At 41.9% G+C, this 20,439-nt stretch overlaps 1 protein-coding gene and 2 long non-coding RNA genes across 14 annotated transcripts in view; 2 read left to right on the forward strand and 1 right to left on the reverse strand.

The window, feature by feature from the left end:
• Positions 1 to 20,439, reverse strand: part of Sox5 (SRY-box transcription factor 5) — a 943,910-nt gene that overhangs the window by 179,160 nt on the left and 744,311 nt on the right. For all 11 annotated transcript variants that reach the window (XM_076940816.1, XM_076940819.1, XM_076940814.1 and 8 more), the window contains 2 exons: positions 12,478 to 12,650; positions 7,119 to 7,187 (listed from right to left, as the gene is read on the reverse strand). In XM_076940816.1, coding sequence (XP_076796931.1) covers positions 7,119 to 7,187; positions 12,478 to 12,650 — 242 coding nt within the window. The remainder of the gene's footprint in view (positions 1 to 7,118; positions 7,188 to 12,477; positions 12,651 to 20,439) is intronic.
• On the forward strand, positions 624 to 7,915 carry LOC143443592 (uncharacterized). The gene is made up of 3 exons (XR_013112726.1): positions 624 to 978; positions 2,246 to 2,475; positions 7,164 to 7,915. It is a non-coding gene; the product is annotated as an uncharacterized LOC143443592 (long non-coding RNA).
• Positions 10,429 to 19,615, forward strand: LOC143443594 (uncharacterized). Of its 2 annotated transcripts, XR_013112729.1 has the most exons (4): positions 10,429 to 10,707; positions 16,224 to 16,353; positions 18,355 to 18,509; positions 19,244 to 19,615. It is a non-coding gene; the product is annotated as an uncharacterized LOC143443594 (long non-coding RNA). The 2 variants fall into 2 exon arrangements; XR_013112728.1 differs by lacking the exon at positions 18,355 to 18,509 and having other exon boundaries at positions 10,439 to 10,707; positions 19,244 to 19,581.

The raw sequence follows: 20,439 nt of genomic DNA on the forward strand, positions 1-20,439 counted from the left end.
ATATTTTCCTTCATGGTTAAAACAGAGACAATGCTTATGACTCCAGGTATTCTTATCCTTCCTTAGTATTCAGTGATTTTTTTTTCTGAAGAAAAAAAAACCTATGACATCATAAGCTTGCTTGATATTCCAAACTTTCAAATTATGCTCTCAGAGTCTTAGCCGAGAACCAATGGGTCTTTCTTTATGAGCACACACAGGTGCGCATGAACATACATGCACATAAAATAAAAACATTGACTAGTTCTACTTTGTTTATACACTACATGAAGACTCAACAACAAAAGCTACAAAGCACACAAGAAATCTCTGTATCTGGGAGCCTGTTCACCTTTTCTCTGTGCTGCAGGAGCCTGGGGTACAGGTTCTGACCGGTGACATCTCTGTGTTTTTTGTGTACTAGCTCACCTGCTAACCTTCTGCTAATTTCTCTGGCTTCTAATTGACTATTTTTGTGAATTCTCTTTAAAAACAGGAACTCCAGCACTCTGCGTTGTGTGGCTCCCCCACCCAGGAGCGTGTCTTTTGCCACCCCACAGAGGCAAAACAAACAGAAGCCACGGCTCACTTCAGGCCAGCTTTGACTTCTGCCCTGAATTCTGTTTGCTTTGGTCTGTGCTGTTTCCACTGGAGACAGGCATGTCCCCACAGTCTTTTCTAAGCGCACACAGGCCTTACTTTGTAAATTGATAGGACGTGGATTACAGAGCAAGAAACAGGGATCAGCTAACTCTGTCCACACAGGTAGAAACCAGGAGAAAGCTGGGCCTCATGGGAAACCTGCTGTCGCTTTTTTTCTGGGCTGGACTCTGTTGTCCTACATAATGGCGACATTTGCAACTCATCAGACAAAGGGCAGGCTTGGATATGATGATCCAAGCATGTTTGCCTGCAGACTCTGCTGGTCTAAGTGTCAGCTATATTAACTTCAGATGAAAGAAGGATTTGAAGAGGAAAAAGGCCCAAAAGTAAAAGAAGGTAAGGAAGGCAAAGAAAGAAGGAAGGATGGAAAGAAGGAAAGAAGGAAAGAAGGAAGGAAGGAAGGAAGGAAGGAAGGAAGGAGAAAGGAGAAAGGAAGGAAGACAGGGAGAGAAGGAGGGAGGGGGGAGGGAGGGAAGGAAGGAAGGAAAGAAGGAAGGAAGGAAGGAAGGAAGGAAGGAAGGAAGGAAGGAAGGAAGGAAGGGAGGAAAGGAGGAGGGAAGGAAGGGAGGAGGGAAGGAAGGGAGGGATTTCCTTTGGTAAAACACCTTCCTCCATTCCCTCCTCCACAGCCCCATCATTTTGGTAAAGAGCTCATCAGGTTTTGTTTCAAAACCCAGCTTAGAACTTTCAAACACTGTTATTAACATAACTTCAATATAGTTATTATCTTAAGAGGAGTGCAGACATTACTTTTTATTATGTTATCAATAACGACATGAACAAGTTTAAGAAAATCACAGTGGCGATCTTTTAATCCTTTGCAGAAACAACCAAGATTCTTCAGTATAATTCATCCCAAAGGAAAAAGCAAAAAAGCAACAGAGAATGTGGATTCTGGAGATTTTCCTTATTTGTAAGGCTTTGCAGACAAGACATTTAAGGGGACAATGAGGTTAGAACTGTGGAGAGAAAACTAGAAAAATGTAAAGAAAAGGCTCTTAGAAAACATGAAATATCAAAACACTGTGGAGAAAGGTATCAGATGCCACGCCAGTCCATCTCTTTATATTTAAATGTGAATATTGCCTAATTTTCAACTATCAGGAAGACTGGTAGATAACACAAATGTATAATATCAGGTGTTCAGAGAATATTATGAAAAACAGCAACTGACTTCTGGGAGTGAGAGGAGAAAGGCTGCCCTTGTCTGACAGGGAAGGTACCAAGACACTTGACCCAACAAGAATTCAGGTATGAAGAAACCGAGGATGAAGAGGAAGGCTAGAATAATGTAGTGGATGCATACTATACTGTGAGGTTCTAGATGGAGCTGAGAGAAGATGACCCAATCTCATGGTAATCCTCCTGCCTCCACTCCTACCACACTAAGATGGCAGATGTAAACCACGACATTAGAGTTGTATTTTTTTTATGTAGAGTTAAACATCGAGGGTCTGTTGGAAAGTAAGTAAATATACTCTAGAGGTCCAGGCTCAGCACGGTTGATTTCATTATTTTGGGGTGCTCATATTGCCATATAATATGTGCTTTATTGATAGACATGATGATATAGATGAATATGGACCTTCTGCTCTCTCTACAGACAGCTTCGCCTAGAGAGGGAGATGATGGGAATGCCTGAAATCCTGTCTCTGGGTTATTGCCAGCAGACCTATTAAAGTAGAAAGCTCCAAGGGTTCCAGGTATCTCTTCTGAGGAAAAGCCTAGAGCTATAGACCTGCCATCAGTTGGGTCCCCTTGTTTCTCTGTCAGGACATATCACCTTTTTGCCCAAGTGGCTCTGTTTGCAGAAACTACATGACAGAAGAGCAGGTAGGTAGCTCTTGAAATGACTCGTATGTCCCCATGTCTTCTAGTTGCCCATACACATATTGTCCGGTCATGAGATTTGTACTTCAAACCCTGCAATATTAGCTGGAACTCAAGGGGTTAATACATTCCCTTCTCAGGCTGAAATGCAACCTTAATGGCCTGCTGTTTATTCTTGGCATTTCCAGTCTCCCAAAGAGACAAGGTTACCTTGTAATCTCTTTGTGCTCATGTATGTGTGGGGGGTCTTATTGAGGGAGTAAAATGATTCTGACTTACCACATTCAGAGAAAGAAATCACAAATCAGCAGGCCAGCCAAGCATGATTATGTCACTGCTAACATTATTATATTTTCAATACGGTATTTCAGTGGGTTTCTTTCTGCATAATAATTTATCAAGAATTACCCAAATTCTAATGAGCTCAGAGAACTTTGGCTCCAATAAAACGAAGCCTTTATCGCAAATTGGTTGAACCCATGGCTGCAACTTAATCATTCAATTGTACCTAAGTGAAGTTGCATTTTGACTTTGTAAGCTCAAGTTTCTGGGGGCTGGGGGGGGGCATTTTCAAAGTTGGGTCATTAAGCCTTAAATAGTAGGCTATTGGTAGGATAAAAGGGAATGGGGTCAAAACTTAGGATGTTTGAAATTAGCCACTGTCCCCAGTTCTCAGACACCGGAAAAAACAAACCTTAAGTGTTTCAGATCACAAATGTGATAATGAGAGATAGATCCAGTATGAACTTTCTAGAAGAATCTCTTGAAGTTCTAAAATCCCACAAATCTGGAACATTGTATGGTCAATCAGTAATGACCCTATATAGATTGTGTTTGTGTGTATGTGTGTAGACATGTGTGTGTGTGGTCCTATATACTGAAGGTATGTGGATATACACCTCTGTGTGTGTGTGTGTGTGTGTGTGTGTGTGTGTGTGTGTATATATATATATATATATATATGTGTGTGTGTGTGTGTATAGCTGTGTATGTATATGCACATATATACATTTTCATATATGTATATATTTCTGTGTGTGTTTATAAGTGTGTATGTTTTTCTTTGCATACACATATATGTCTGTATGCATATGTATGCATGTATATGGGTGTGATTTTGTAAATATATATGTGACACATATATATTTACACTATATATATGTAAATATATATGTGTGTACGTTGGTATCTGTGTATTATATGTATGTACACATGTGTGTACAAACCTCTGTGTATATATGTATGTATATGTGTATCTCTGTGTGCATACATATATAAGAGTATGTATGTGAGTATGTATTTGTGTGAGTGTTCATTTATATTTGTAAGAGTTTGCAATGTGTGTGTTCCTAGAAATCAGTATGTGGCTCGAAATAATAGTTAAGTCATTCAGCTCTGGAAATACTAGAACTCATTTTCTCCTACTGGCTTAGTTTACTAAATAATTTCCCTCAAAGAAAGGTAGCCCGACTCAGGTATCATGATTCCCATTTTACAGCTGAGAGAAAAAGAGCCTCAGAGGACAAAAGCCAGTGCCTCGGTGTCATGGCTCTAACAAAGCATGACTATGTGCAGCTCAGTCAGGACACTTCTCCTCAAAGAACCTTTTGAGGTACAACCTAAGGACTGGAGTCCCTTCCTGTGGTTTAGAGTGGAATGCTCACCACCCAATGGGAACATCAGGGGAACAGGGTGCTTCCTTCCCTCCCACAGAGCCCTGGGCAGAGCCAATGAGCCGGAGCTGTAACTAGCCCTGCTTGCTTAGCTTATGGATCAAAAACAGTAGCAGCAGGTTATAAACGACTCATTCTTTTCTCCAGAACAGAACACAATGAACAATGGTTTAAAAGTTGGTCAGAGGAGGAGAGATGCATTTCTCTTAAAGTTTAAACATTATGTCCTGTACGAGATCATGAGACAAACAAATGCATCTGAAAAGTTGCAGGTTATCTTAAAATATATTAAAGGACTTTACCACGTGATCGCTCTTAGATTAACAGTTTACTGTCAAGAAAATTACATTCTACCCAATACTATTAAAAATGGGCAAAAATTTATAAGCTAAGGCAACCTCTAAACATCTCCCCCAAAGCTACAGAGACTATCTCCTCAGATGTTCCAACAAGGAAAGAAATGTGCATCTCTGGGGACAATGATTTGTTGTCATAGAAAAGATGAGTGGAGGTCACTTATGTTCCTGTCTCGTACAGTGACCCAGGTCAAGATGGACCGCCAGCCTTGATTCATTATGTGAAAGAGAGTAACATCCACATCAGACAGAGTGAGACTTACTGTAAAAAGGAAATCAGGAAATACGCTATAAAAAGTTATTACTATAGAAAGTTCAAGTAGAGGAAAAAAATTAAAAGCCAGTGGCAACACAAGTTTCTAAACAAAACAGAAATGAACCTGGGGAGATAGCTTTTTCTATAATCTTTGTAAATGCCATTTTCTGTATTACTGTGCAGGAAGAGCTGAACACAACAGGTGGAAATACAAATTGTCATTCTTTTAAAGCTAAAAGCTGAGTATCTTAGGAGACAGTGCTGCTGTTTAGAAAAAAGAAGGCTGGCTTTTCCATGGTCCTAGCATCAATTCTCATAAAGACCTGGATATGTTCTTGAGGGAAGATGGAAGGTTCTCCTGTTATGACCATGTTTTGTTACAGAGATCATTGTTTGTGATAAAAACATAACAGAAGCCTTTAATTCTTTTAACCTCAAGGAGTCAAAGTGAATAGTCCTGTCAGAAGAAGTTAACCCCACTAGGCCTCTACCAAGAAACATACAAAAAGAATATTCAATCCAATTAAAATTATGAATTTCAGAGCAAATGTTGCTTTTTAAGAGCCATAAAAACATTTTATAAAGAATTGACGCTCAAAAATTTAAGGAAACCAGTTCACACGCAAACCTGTGTGGGGTTTTCTGTTGTTATTCCTTCAGTTGACTGATATATTTCAAGTGAGGGGGGGAAAGATGCCTACATTAACCCCACCTTCACAGAGATCACACTAAAGACAAAGGCACCCACTGAGCAATGGCATCACTGAGTCCTGTAACGTGCCAGCCAGGACTGTGTGAAGCTCTCTAGCTGCAAATCTTAAAAAAAAAAAAAAATACAGTCTAGTTCATTGAATACAGCTGTCTAACTCTAACCCAGGGTGAACGGCAAAGGCCCTTCTTAATAGGTAGACCACTTAAGTGACTTTAGTATTTGAAGTTACAACAAAGAGTTTCGGGGGCTGCCTAATTGTGGCTAAGATAACTGTACAGCTCAGTGTTCCATGATGTGGTAACTGGAACACATTGCTTTGTGAGGTTGAACCCAACAACAATGGCACAAAACAGCCCAGGAGGTGCAGCGGGCATGAGTAACACCCGGTGGAATGTGGGTCTCTCCGTGGCACACAACAGGAGACTGAGATCAGAATATTAGATAAGTGTTTTCAGACAGCAAATGCAACTTAAGCTATGGAAGTTCTTGCCTAAGGTGGACCATGAAAGGCTAAACACTAGCTCACATGTTCTAGGATAGAGAGCAGCTGACCCCATCAGATGAAGTGGGAGCAATGTAGTTAACAAATAATTCAAAACTACATTAGTAACTTAATGAAATAGGTCTTACATCTGCTTCTGTGATTTTACAGTATAAAATATTATACACTCAAAAGAAAAGTTCGAAAGAATGATGAATTTCTTCCCAGATAAGAAAAAATAATTTACTCCTGAGCCCAACTGTTGTATCCATACAGATACTACATGAAGTTAGAGTACTGTCCTGTGTACTACATCCTTGGACAGTAAACTTTAAGTGCTTTAGCAGATACCCTACATCTTGACACTATGGGAAAGGTGATGGTTGTTGCCTCTTTATTGTTTGGGACGAGGTTTTATGTAACCTAAGCAAGCCTGGAACTCCTGGGTACCTTGCCTCCGCCTCAGGGTGATGGAATCATACCTCACTAGACTCCAATGCTGGACTTTTCATGATAGTATCATTTACTTTCCAAATCTTTAAGACATAAGTGCTACCAGGAAAGGCAGCTCAAAATGGACAAAGTTCATGTCTCTAGTGAATATAAGAAAAGAGGTCTCATGATTAATTTTATCACTCACCACCATGGCAGGTACTTTCCTTATAATATCCTTTAACATTGGGAATATTCATAGAAGAAAAAATGGACTTGGTTTCCCCAGGAAACACCACCATAAGATCTGCCACATACTGGATCCTTGCCTTCTCTGTGGCCCACTAGGATCATAAGCAGCTGTCGAAAGCAACTCTGAATTTCTAACCAAAACCCAACTGTAGCTTTCTGCTGGATCCTTGCACCTATCCCACTAGGAATGTCTACAAGTTTATCTTCCGACATTAAAGCATGAAGCAGTGACATAGCATTCCATGATGAGCCCTCCTAGGTATGAGGTAGACATTGCTGGCAGCTTCCTTAGAGAGGTGCTGCCAGACAAGGTCCCATGTGTGACAGAGCCACCATTTGAAAGCTGCATCGCACAGACGACATAGAGAGAGTTAAGCCAGAAGTGACTTCTAGCTTGGGGGTCATTTCCATTAAATTACATAAAAGACTCAGAAATAACAGACTCTCTTTAAGTAGGAGGATGGCTGAAATGCTGATCTCTGACCTGGATCTGTTGCTGAAGCAAGTTGATTTTGTGTTGTTGCTGCAGAAGCTGCTGCTGTTGCCTCGCGATCTGTGGAGAAACAGAGAACACTGACAACACAGTGAGACCCGCGGTAGGGAGGACCAACCTTCTGCCCATCACAGTTGGATGTGTCACCAGCTGAAAGATGGAAACACCACCCTTCAACGAGCTGGATTTGACACCAGCTGAAGGATGGAAACACCATGATTTCATGGGCTGAACTGCCAGCATGTGACCCTTAAGGAGGATCAAGAGAGACCTTCAGTCTCGGCCACCACTTACACCTCTTTAAAGCCTAAGCAGTGCCTCATCCCAGTGAGACAAGGAAGGGTTTCAATTATTATTCTCCACTGTGATGTATCAACAATACTTTCAATCATTCTGTAAAGAAAGCGATTTGTCAAAAAGAAGGGCTGCTGGGAACAAAGTTCAGAGTAGTTCCAGGTGTCAAAGATACTAGCATGCTCAATGAAGTTTTGAGCTGTTTGGTTTAGAGTAAATACTGTTTTGATTTTGGCCATGCACAAGCTTCTGTAACAGCAGTCCTTCATGTTTTCTTGTAACCTATACACTTTAATGTCACTTCTATTTCTTCCTTTCAGAATGTGTCGTCCACGCCCTTTCAACTCAACGAGAAGCCCACCCTCCAGTGCTTTGGGTCTTGAGTTTTCTCTCCTGGCTCTATGACCCAACACTCTCTTCTTTTGATTCTGTACCATAATTAAATGTGTCAGTCTTCAAAGATTCAATGTAAATGAATTCCTGCCTTGTCCATTTTCATACATGTGCCAACTGTGTCTGTGCTCATTCTCATGACCAACATGTGTCTCAAGCTTCATACACATCTATCCAAGCGCATACTCAGCAGGCGGATGCTTCAACTTCAACAGGCCTGACATTAATGGGGATTCAGGATTGCACATGGTTACCTTGGGGATTTTCCAACTGAAGAAAGAGCAGTCACATCCCACCTATGTGCACTCACCCTATTCTATGTGAGTTCAGTATTACCAACACCACAAACTACGACTCCATGGGACTCTGTATTTATTTGTTTAGCAATGTCCTATTCGTAGGAAATACCTAAGAATGCAGGGAAGGTAAACTGTGCATGTTTTGAGTACATCTGCCAAGATGGGTGCATATTTGCAATGTCTAAGATGTGTAGAGATGGTTTCAAGTACTGTGGTACTTAGAGGAAACTCAAGAAAGGCAGCCTCAGACCACTAGACAACTCTACATCATAGTCTTACAAGGAAGACTGGATTCTCCTATCAATTTTATTACACAACTGCTTTCTTTAACTTCTGTATTAGAAAGTTAAGGAGGAAAGGTAAAAGGAGGGGGTGGGTCTCCATGGCTACAGAACACTCTGTCATTCCTCTCATGGCTACAGAACAAATATGGTATCTCACAGCCCTCCTCGTTACCACATAGGAAGTCAGGTAAGAAGAAAGGTGGGGTTTGTTTGCTTGTTTCTTTGAAGAGTATTACTCCTTTGCTGAGGTTTGGTTATCTCTCATATAGCGTCACCTCATTTGCCACTTGTTTCCTTTCAAAGATACCACAAGAAACGTGTCAAGAATCTGGCCATTTAAATCCCTCTCTCTTGGCTCCTGCTTTAAGCTAGAATCTAAACTAGGTGGATGTAACAACCTCTTATTCATTGTTCTTTGGTTTCTGCTCTTTCTTCCCCCAGTCTATTATAAGCTAGTGTCTATAGATAGACTTTTTAAAGACATAGCATGTCATGCTATTCATCCTTTCAAAACCCTTCTGCCCCACTCAAGAGTACAAGGCAGAGACCACATCATAACTGCAGGCCCATAGCTGCTCTCCTGCTTCTCCCTGTCATCTCTTCCTGTGCTCTGTCATCCTTTGTCAAAGCTCTCTCCTAACTTCTTCTTCAGCACACTAAGCATGCTCGTATTTCTTTCTCATAGCTATTCCTGTATCTGGGCACTTGCTGCAGCCTCCTTTTGGGGACCCCTGGCTGGGCGGCCATGTGGCTTGCTCCCTTACCTTCTACAGGACTCTGTTCATGTACTATCTGGACAGTTTACCTAAGGCAGCAGCTTTAACAAAGCATGACTTTGCATCTGGACCTTCACTTGCAATCCCCTGCCTTGTACTTCCCAGCTCTCATCAAAATGTCCTGTAGCTCACTAGGGTGGGGAGGATCATGTCCTTCAAAACTTCTAATAGCTAAATCAGAACCTGATTGATACAGATTTGTTGAACCGATAACAATGGACTAAAGTGCAGAATCCTGTGGGAAGGCTGAGATGATGGGTAAAGATTCCTCAATGTTTGTAAGATTCATAACAATTAGTACATGTAGAGGAATGACATCCTAGACTGGGTGGGAATGCCATGGAAAGTATTATGGTAAGAATAAAGGAGTTCTCAAGTCTGGAAAAGCTGACTTCACCTCTGTCTCTGTCTCTCTGTCTCTCTCTCTCTCTCTCTCTCTCTCTCTCTCTATATATATATATATATATATATATATATATATATATATATATATATAATCTTTCTCTTTGTGTTGGATATATATTAGATATTCTATCTATCTATATCTATGTCTATATAAATCTATATTTTGATATAGATATAGCTTGAGAAAGGAAAACATTCTAGAATCTATAGATATAGATTAGAAATAGATGATATAGATATAATCTTTTCCTTTGTGTGGGTGAGGGGCAGGACAATATTGGGTATTATTCCTGTTATGCTGTCCACTATATTTTTTTGAAACTTGGTCTTTCATTGTTCTGGAACTTGCCAAGTAGATTAGGCTGACTGGCCAATTGGCCTCAGGGAACCTCTCGTCTCAGCACTGGGCTTACCAGCATGTACCATCACACCTGGCTTTCTGAAGAGGGTTTTCAAAGATTGAAGTCAGGCCTCAAATGAAGGAGTTAAGCAGTTTACAGACTGAGCTGGCTTCAGAGCCTCTTGCCGCAGTCTTACAGAGTAGGATCTATGAATGTAGACTTGTGTTGTTATGCCTGTTCCAGACAGATGACCAGGCTGGAAGAGCATCCTGTATGTCAGAAGCCTGACCTATATCTATCCTGAGGGCACTGAAGTTCTATGGAGGTAGCATCACCAGGCATCTCTACCACAGGAAAGCTCTTCTGGAAAAACCTCAGGGTTACTTTATAAGGTTCCAGGAAGAACATGAGAGACATTGGGAAAGGAAAACATTCTAGAATCTATTGATGACACTCATCAATGGGCCAGAATGTACGATGGAATGAGCAAAAACCCATTTCTATTCTACAGAGCAAGCTGCCCTCAGGATCCCTGAAGCAAGCAGGGGACCTCTGCAAGATGAGCCTCTCAGCAGATCTACACTGTGACCTGCCTGATGGTATCAGAAACTCAAGGACAAAGATGGTCTACTACTGCCACAGAAAGTTGTCAGAACTCTTCACAGGGCTAAAGGAGAAATGCAGGAGCATCCGATAACAGCACGAACACATCTTAAAGGGAAATGATCCTAAGGCATTTCACTGAAAATTAACGTATAATGGTCATGGTGGGCTCAGCATACAGGCAGGTAAGCCAAGAGAGTTAAGAATAGAGGACAGTCTGGGCTGCGTAGTGAGACATATCAAAATAGTGATGATAATGATTATGATGATGATGGTCGAAGTAGAAAAATAATGAAAGAGAAAATAAAACATTAAGACCCCACTTGACAAAAAAAGAAACCAACAGCAACAACCACAACAAAACAAAAAATCAAAACAAATTCATTTCACATGAAGCAATAAGGGTCCAGGTGAAGATGGTAAAGGTGTCTAGAATGTCCTATGCCATTACATCCTACTGCCTGGGCAGTACTCACCTTAAAGCTGCATCCCATTCCCACTTCTACCCAGGGTAACACTTCTTAGCTCCCCTTCTCCCACTGCTCAACTCCACAAACCCCCGTGACCGTCATTCTCCATTCAGAGCTTCTCATTCTGTTCATGGTCATTATTATCCACAGTGCCTGGCTTAGCGTCCCCTTCATATGTAAACATAAAACTTCTTGCAGGAGCCACATCGGGTCACTTTGTGCCTCCTCGTTAGAACCATGCTTCCTTGTTTGAAACCCATCTATTCTTCAAAGCAAATTCACCTGCCACCAAATGTTTTCTGAATTCTCCAGTGTTTGTTTGTTCTATCATTATACAGCAACATATTGATTCATTTTGTGGCTTTTGTGGACTTAACATAGCTATCCAGTGGCCACACTGAGGACTGTCACACCTCACGACCCCCTGCCTCCCTATGACCCCCGCCTACCTCTCTCTCCCCTACAAATCTCTTTCTCCTATTCATGTCCATTCATTCGTTTTGTGATCCAGAGACTCTAGCCAGGACCATCTGTGTGACTGTGAGCTTGAGGCTGTCTATTAGACCCAGGTAGACTCACTAGCAGGTACACAGGTGAAGATACTGACTGCCCATCCCCCAGACTCCATCAATAGCCAACTGTTCAGTAGTTAAGAGGATGGGCACCAGCAGCCCCTCACCCCCTCATGTATCCATGTGCGATTGTTCACAGGGACTAGTGCAGGCAGAGGATGGGCACCAGTAGCCCCTCACCCCGTCATGTATCCATGTGCGATTATTCATAGGGACTAGTGCAGGCAATCACAGTTGGGTTACATTCACCATCACAATGGTTATGTCAATTATAGAGAAGGACATTTCACATGGTTCTTTTCTGTGATTGCCCTAACTCACTCAGGAAAGCTATAATTAAAGGTTGGAAATTGTTTTGTATGCAGTGTTTAGGAACTGAAAGTATTTGATGTCAGTGGCTTTTGTTTTGTTTGGGTTGTCATTGCTAAATTTTTTTTAATTATCTGTGTGTTTGTACTAACATATCTTTGGAGAGATGAACTAAATCTAAAATGATATTTTTGTGTATGTCTTAAACATCTTGGGCCTATGTCCTTAAGATCATTGTGTATGCCATGTCTGTGCCCCGGGCTTTGAATGGAACCTAGCCTCTATGAGTCTAGATGGCATGTTTTCCATGGATGCCATCATGCTGGTGCTGAATAAGTTTGGGATTTGGGGGCAGTTCAGGCATCTCTGTTCATGACTTCCTAGGTAGGATGATCAACCCATCCCACGTCTATGGTTCCACCAAAACAGTTATAGTTTCTTTGATCTCGGGTTAGCGGGTGTATTTGTTTGTTCTCTTCCCTTTTCTGTACTTTCTAGGGACTTGGAAGGGGGGCATGCTCAGCATCTTTCTCTACTGAGAACAGTATTTACCAAAAACAAGCTGCAGCTGGCTGAGGATCCCCTGGTCCTCAGTCTCTCTCACCTGCTCCTGTTGCTGCTTGGCCAGCTCCATCTGCTGGCGCTGTTTCTCTATCTGAGATGCAGCCAACTTCTTCTGTTCATCATGGGCAGCCAGGAGTTGCTCTCGTAGACTGGTCAGCTGATTGATCATACCCATGAGCTGCCGTTCCTTCTCAGCGAGGCTCTCAGGAGTCCCTGAGAGAAACACAAGAGTAAGACACATAGGAGAAATGAGAAGGAAGCCATGTTTCCATAAAAACGATTCTGCTACAGAGGGAACTGGATCAACTATCGGATTGGTCCTGATTGGTAATGCACACATACCTGACTTATTTTAGGTTTTCCTTCAACAAGGAAAAGCAATTGCTACTTACTTATCAATGATACCAAAACCAGGTTGAGGAGATGGCCCAGTTAATAAAGTGCTCACTCTGCAGGTCCAAGTACCTGAGTTTGATCCTCAGCTCCTACCCAAAATGTCAGCACAGGTGATGGAGACAGGATGATACTGGGTGCTTTCTGAATCAACCAATCTAGCCAGTCAGAAAGCTCCAGGTTCATGGAGAGATAATGAAGTGGTGAAAGTGAGGTGGGAAGTAAGTAAGAAAGACATCCATTGGGGTCAACCTCTACTCTCTATAAGCATAAGCGCACCCATGTACCTGTGCCAACTCATGTGTATGTGCTCACATCCACACACAAAGACACACATGTGCAAATACATGCACATGCAAACACATATGCAAGGCACACACATACATGCAGACACATGCACACACAAATATTGATGCCAGAATGAGCAGACATTCTGACATTTTTACAATAAAGTATTCTATAGCTTTTGTATCTTTTAAGGGTAAATTACAAATTGCTGGTGAGCATCTTTGATTCTGAGGTTCTATGATAGACCTGCAGGAGATAAAAAGATGCCTGAGTCAAAGTTGTTTTTGGGGGGAGTGGTTCAAGACAGGGTTTCTCTGTGTAGTCCTGGCTGTCCTGGAACTCACTCTGTAGACCAGGCTGGCTTCGAACTCAGAAATCTGCCTGCCTCTGCCTCCCAAGTGCTGGGATTAAAGGCATGCACCACCACCGCCCGGCTCTGAGACAGAGTTCTTGCCCTTTAGTTTTTGTAGTAACTAAACAGGCAAGGCAAAACCAGGGGAAAAAATCATAGCCAAATTATGGTGAGATCAAGGCATTGTCAAGAATAGGATCTGCCTTTAGTTTTTCAAAAAAAAACTTTGTTTTATTATTTATACGCCTGTGTATGTTTATATGCACATGGATGCTGGTACCCCAGGAGTTACAGGATAGTTCTGGCTCTCATAGTTCTTCTGGAGTTCCAGAAGGTTGTGAGCTGACGAAGGAGGTGATAGAAACTGAACTGTGACTTTTCTGGAGGAGCCACAGCACTCATAACCATTGAGCCACCTCTCTAACCCTTTCTTTACTTATAAATCAACCAGGAAGACCAGCATGAGAGAGTCTCCGTTAATATAGGGGAAAGACTTGGCTCCTGGCCTGTGGTCCAGTGTCAGAGCACGTGTGGTGAGGGGCTTATCCCTGGGCACCACAGCCAAGGAGGGAGTTCTAAAACATGGGCAACGACTTCTCAGATCATCATCTCATTTTCAAAGCCAGAAGACAGTCACCAAAGCAAACGTCCATGTCTGAGAGTACAACAGATCCCCAGGGAGGAATAAAATGGGATCGGCCAAGAGAATCACCTTGAAGCTCACTAGTCATAATGGCCATTTAAAGGAAGTGCAGGGTCCAGACATTTACAACGCCTGCACATCTTAAGTCAGGCCAATACTCACTTGGCAGTTCAGCAAAGTGTGCTGCACACAGACAGAGATGAGACTAGCTGAATTGTTCTTCTAGAACTCATCAGAGAAGTAAGTCCCCTATGGTAAGGTGCTAACTAACAGTAGGGCAGTTACGCTCCTTAATTTCATTTTTCAATTCAAACAGAAGACAAAGCACTGTTCTAATGACGCATTTGCCACCTGTATACATAGTTAGAAAGACCTGCCCTACCTCAGCCACCCTTGCCAGTCAACTGCATCCTTTATATGAAGAAAAACGTCGTTTGGAAAAAGGAAGGGTGGCAACAGTGAGTGGCTTATTCTCAGGTCTTCACTTGGAAAAAGGGCCAATTTTTTAAAACTACAGTTTGTAACACATTTCTAAGGAACATATAGAAAGTGAATCAGTGCAGATGGACATAAGGTAAGAATCACTATTTGTGATATTTCATTACCATTTATTTCTATATGTGTATATGCAGTTGTATATGTCATAGGTTCTCTCTCCATCTCTTTGTGTGTGTGTCTGTGTGTGTGTATCTGTGTGTGTGTGTCTTTGTGTGTGTATGTGTGTCTCTGTGTGTGTATGTGTGTGTGTATCTCTGTGTGTGTGTCTGTGTGTGTCTGTGTGTGTGTCTGTGTGTGTGTGTCTGTGTGTGTCTGTGTGTGTGTCTGTGTGTGTGTGTGTGTGTGTGTGTCTGTGTGTGTGTCTGTGTATGCAGAAGCAAAGGCTAACATTGAATAGCATTCTGATTGAGTGAATAACTGAACATAGTCCATAGAAATTCTGTTAGACTGGCTGGCCAGAGAACCACAGGGATCCTCCTATCTCCATATTCCCAGTGTTGTTACTCCTGACTTTTTATGTGGGTGCCTGGCATTCAAAGTCAGGCCATCAAATTTGTGGGGTAAGCCTTTAACAACTGAGCTGTCTTCCTAGCCTTTATTTATACTACTTCTTATCATGAACACTTAGCTTCCTTTAGGGCAGTTGACTAGTAGATCATGGCAATTAAGTTAATGTACCTTAGTGTAGGCATAATGTTATTGTGTATTGTGCAAAGGTTCTCCTTTTATTATTCAGATGCTGATTACTGTGCCACCCTATCTGGTTGCAATTGTTATTCTGAGAGTCCTGTCTCAATGTTTTGCATACTTTTCCCCAGTTACTCTCTGATTGGTCAATAAAAGATTTGAGCAGCCAATGACTGAGCAGGGCAGAGAATATGGCTGGACTGCCTCCCAGCTAAGGAGAGGAAAGGAGAGAGAGGATGTGGGAATTCACCACAAAGAGTGAGTCCAGGAGACACCATGAAAATACCTGGAGGCCAGAGAGCCAGATCAATACTAAAATGCAAGCATTGTGGGGATTTTGACTGGGATGTAGCCAGATTATCTTAGAGGATGAAAATAGAGTAACACTACTCAGTTGTTGTACCCTTAAAGCTGGTAAGTAAATATAATAGTCATGTTTTAATTATTTAGGAGCTAGCCGGGTTAAGAGAAAAACTGCAAAAACACTTATTTTATTTAAAAGGCACTAACATCTCAGAAATTTGTGTTCCATCACAGCTGAGGCATCTTCCTAGGAAAAATGAGCTATGTGACCATTCTATCTCGTTATTAAATATTCTCAATATACCCAGAACGATTTCCTTCATGGAAAAATTCACTTGACGTCAGATGCTGTGTCATTAAGGCTCCAAATTCTGAACACAGTCCAAGGCATGTACGTATCCTTTGGTTAACAGTCAATGTTATATCCAAGGATGCTCATTACTTCTAAGAGACCCCACATACAAAAATACATGCCAAGAAATATAGATACAATAAATATTTTAAATGTAAAAACCATAAATTATCTAAATAGCGAGTCAGGATAACTCAATAGTCACAGGGCATTTAAACTGGGGAGTATTGCCATCTTGAAGAATGATGACGTGGGATTTCTTTGTGATAGCTGCTCACGTGAAGAGCCAGATGAAATGATGCATTTGTATCAACACTCACCTCATCACAGGCATCTCATATCACCAGAGGGGAGAAGACTGAAAGGTGGTGGATCTACACATCTTCAGTAACTATTTTAGGTGAGGAGATTATACGTTATCTTAATCTTTTCTTCATATGTACATATTTGCTAAATTTTCTACAGTTATTATTTATATTTTCAGAAAATGCATCTCACCTAAATACGCAGCATCATAATTTAGGCACCACAGAGGCACAAGTTCACCAGACAAGCTGGTATAACACAGGGGTATGCAGAAGTACAGTATTTGGTAGTGAGTATCAAAAAAGCTATTCTGTCTTTCCAGACAGGAAAGATCAGCAGACCTTTTAGACTGTCACTAAGCTATGCAGATAAAATATATTTCATGTTTAAAACAAGATGTGTAATTTTTACATTTGATTCTAATTTAGGGAACCTTGAGCCTACTCCAGAATGCCTTCTCTCCAGGACTAAAAATGGAATCTGGGGCCTGGGGCATGCACACTCACACTCTTCCAAAGAGCCACACCCTAGGCCCTCACTACTGCTCTAGCTCCATAGTGGAGTAACCTGAAACTACTCCCTGTGTGGCCAGGTCGTCACTGAGTCTCCAAGTCCCCATGGTACCCTGAGCTCTCATTCCAACATCCCCACTCCCCACTGCTGACAAAGCAAATGTCCTATGCCTGATAGACAACACACCCTGAACTCTGGCTAATGAATGACATAAAGAATAATCCCCTTCACTCTTTACTCTTCTCATGCTGGGTCACTGTAGGTTATTAAGACAAAGACTAGGGGCTTTTCCTTTTGTAGGTACTGTATAGAATCAAGTTTGGGTTGCTGAGAGTTTAGACAAGAATGTAAAAGTTTTACAGTGATCTCAGTTTCTATGAAAGTCCTAAACTAAAACAAAGAGATGAACTTGAGGGCTGCACTGCGAAATTTCCTCATTTTCCCATAATGACTGTGCAGTGCATAAGGAGGCTCAGCCATTGGCCTTTGGACAAGAAGGGGCTATGAAGAGTCAAACAGCATGCTAGACAAAAGAAGAAGAAAAAAAGAAGAGGAGGAGGGGGAGGAGGAAGAGGAGGAAGAGGAAGAGGAGAAAGAGGGGGAGGAAGAGGAGGTAGAGGAGGAGGAAGAAGAGGAGGAGGAGAAAGAAGATGAAGAATAAGAGGAAGAGGAGGAAGAGGAGGAGGAAGAGGAAGAGGAGGAGGGGGAAGAAGAAGAGGAAGAGGAGGAGGAGGAGGAGGAGAAGGAGGAGGGGCAGGGGCAGGGGCAGAAGAAGAAGACAATTATGCAGATCCTTGGAAAACTCCAGACTAGAAGAATCCAACAGCTTGTTTCTACTCATTTAAACCCAGAGTTCCTAGAGGCAAACAGCACACCACTCTAAGGAGCTTTGTTCTGTGCAGTGATCTCTGATTCAGAGCCATAGAACATATTCCTTCCTATGTTTTGAGGACCACCAATGATGCTGGTGGCCCAGCTTCTAGCACATGTGTGTTTAGATTTATGTTAGTGTAGCTTTAGCCTTCTTAGAATGAATGTTCACTAAATGTAAAAAAAAATCCATATCCACTGTCATTCTTTCCAATGTCCTAGTAAACAAGGTGGGACAGTCCCATATGCTCATATAGGTTCCTCTGAGGGGACAGAGTACTTCTTAATATAATGAGAAGATCCTGTGAACTGAGCACCATCTTCAACTCCCCTGCCTCAGTGAAGACCAGAGCCTAACTAGAAGCCAGCTGTCCCCTTCACCTTTTGTGTCATTTCCCTTGTCAAACGCACTGGAAATCCTGTCCACCCTGGCACAAAGCACATATCTCATGGATCTGTGTCTCTCCCCTCACGCATTGATCCCTGACATGTCTCTCTCTTACATCACCCAGGTAATCCATCTCTGTCCCTCCTATCACAGTCTATTGCTTTCCCCAGTAAAACCGAAACTTTAGGGAAATGTTTAGTGTGCTATGCTTGGAAGAGGACATCAGTGTGGGCCACACAAATCACAACAACAACAATAACCACCCTACCCCACCATCCCAGTCATCATGAATGGAGAGCAACATTTGATTTGTTTTCCTCACAGAACCCTGCATGAGAAGCAGCATCGCCTTTATCCTCATGTGCCGGTTCCATTTTCTCCGTCCACAGGATGCTTCTTTGAATCCCTCTACAGCAGCACACACCTTTGCTTGTCTCTTTCTCCTGCATCTGCACCAGGGTCTCACCCATGGACACTGTGTATGTACGGAACCAGACAATTTCCTTGGGGAGAAGCATACTCTTTAGAACACTTTAGTGATCTCTCATCACTAGACTCAAGATGGTCTCCCTCCTCGCTTACACCCCCAAAATGTCTCTAGAAATTTCTCAGCTTCCCATATTCATTTGAGGATTATAGCTAAGCAGAGTCCAACATGGGGACTGTGTTCCGAGAAACAAGTCCTTAGGCGATAGTGTCATGTGGTAACATCACACACTGTTCTTAGATAAACTAAGAAGATCACAGTATTCCTAGGTGACGTCATCTGTGGTATCAGCTGTCATATTTATAGCCTGAAGTTGAAAATAATGTTGATAGCCAGTGAGACAAATACTTCTCGGGACTGGCTTCTTCCATTCATTGAATCGCATCTACATACAATACAGCTCCTGTGGGACTCGCGTGCCTCTAAATGTTAGTGCTATGCACAGGGTAAGCCAGAAAAAAATGGTTGCCTATAATTTAACTCTATATGGAAGAGATAACAAATTAATAAACTCAGACCCTTGAGCTGGAACTTGAAGGCCAGCTCCTCTAGGAACCTCTCTTAAACACTGACATTAAAGAGGTGACCACTTGTCATTTCCTGTCAACCAATATTGTGCACTGTATGCTGCATTCATGTTGACATTTGCTTTAATATGTCACCTGCTGAATTATAAGCTCTATGATAACAGGACACCAGCTAATTCTGCACTGTTGGTATCTACAGGAGGAGAACACACACTTCCTGGACACCTGACACATATTAGTTAAATGAACGGAATCAACCTGAGGAGGAGTCTGACGACGGTCACACAAGTCTCTGCACAATTTTATCTACAAGGCTGATGCTCCAAGTAATCTTTAGTACATTCTAACCAGCTCTCCTTGACATGGTTGAAATAAAAAAAAAAAAATGAAGACTAAGAGGGGGATAGAGAGATAAGCCAGGAGTTAAGGGGGTCATATGCCCTTGCAGAGGATCTGATTTCAGTTCTCAGCACCCACACAGGGCAGCTCAAGACGGCAATCTGCAAGACCAAGAACATTTAACTCCTGAGCCATCTCTCCAGCCTGCAATAAAGCATGGTATTTTTCATTGATGTTTACTTCTCAAATGCTCTCTGGTTCCAAAGATTTGGCCTGAGATAAAGTTAGGAAGGTCAGCATATGAGACAGGCTGAGGGCATAGGGAAGTGTGTACGGGGAGAGCTGGGTGCCAACCACTCTGGGTGGAATTCCACGGGTGCTTTTCAGGTACAGTAGTCTGTCTAGAAGTGTTCTTGTAATTTAAAGGCCCTTTTTTTTTTTTTTGAGCTTGTCTTGTCTAATGTTAGACAAGACAGGCTATTGCACATCATGCAGAAGGTGCAGGCTGTATTAATACCACAACTACACTATGTGGTTTATAGTAACTGTCTCTGGTTATTATCAGTTTCTAACAGTCTATGAACTTGGATAGAATGACTATCATCACAATACTTTTGTAAGGAAGTTGTTCATGGAGTGATAAGCAATAAATACTTAGCTGTGACTTCCCTTAAATGAGCAGACGAGGAAACCACAAGACATAACCTTAATTTCCCTAGGTACTTGAAAAAATTGGGGTCATACAACTGCTCACTGCTGTGGCTACCACATGCCCCCTTACTAAGATTAGTATGAAGCTAGAATGGGGGGCTGATTAAACTACCCAACAATCCAGATCATATTTTCACATGCTATGAAGGAGCCTCTATCTAAAATTTTACAATTTCAGTATCTCTCAAGCCTGTAAATTATGCTCAATGGCCGGATAACACTGTTGATGATGCTATTGCTTTTTTCTAACAGATAAAATGTGCTCTAAGTATTTCCTATCATACCTGAAGCAAAAATTATCATTTCCTATCATACCTGAGCATCTGCCTTGTGCTCAGTATAACA

This window comes from Arvicanthis niloticus, chromosome 9 (genome assembly GCF_011762505.2).
Source record: "Arvicanthis niloticus isolate mArvNil1 chromosome 9, mArvNil1.pat.X, whole genome shotgun sequence".
NCBI classification, from domain to species: domain Eukaryota; kingdom Metazoa; phylum Chordata; class Mammalia; order Rodentia; family Muridae; genus Arvicanthis; species Arvicanthis niloticus.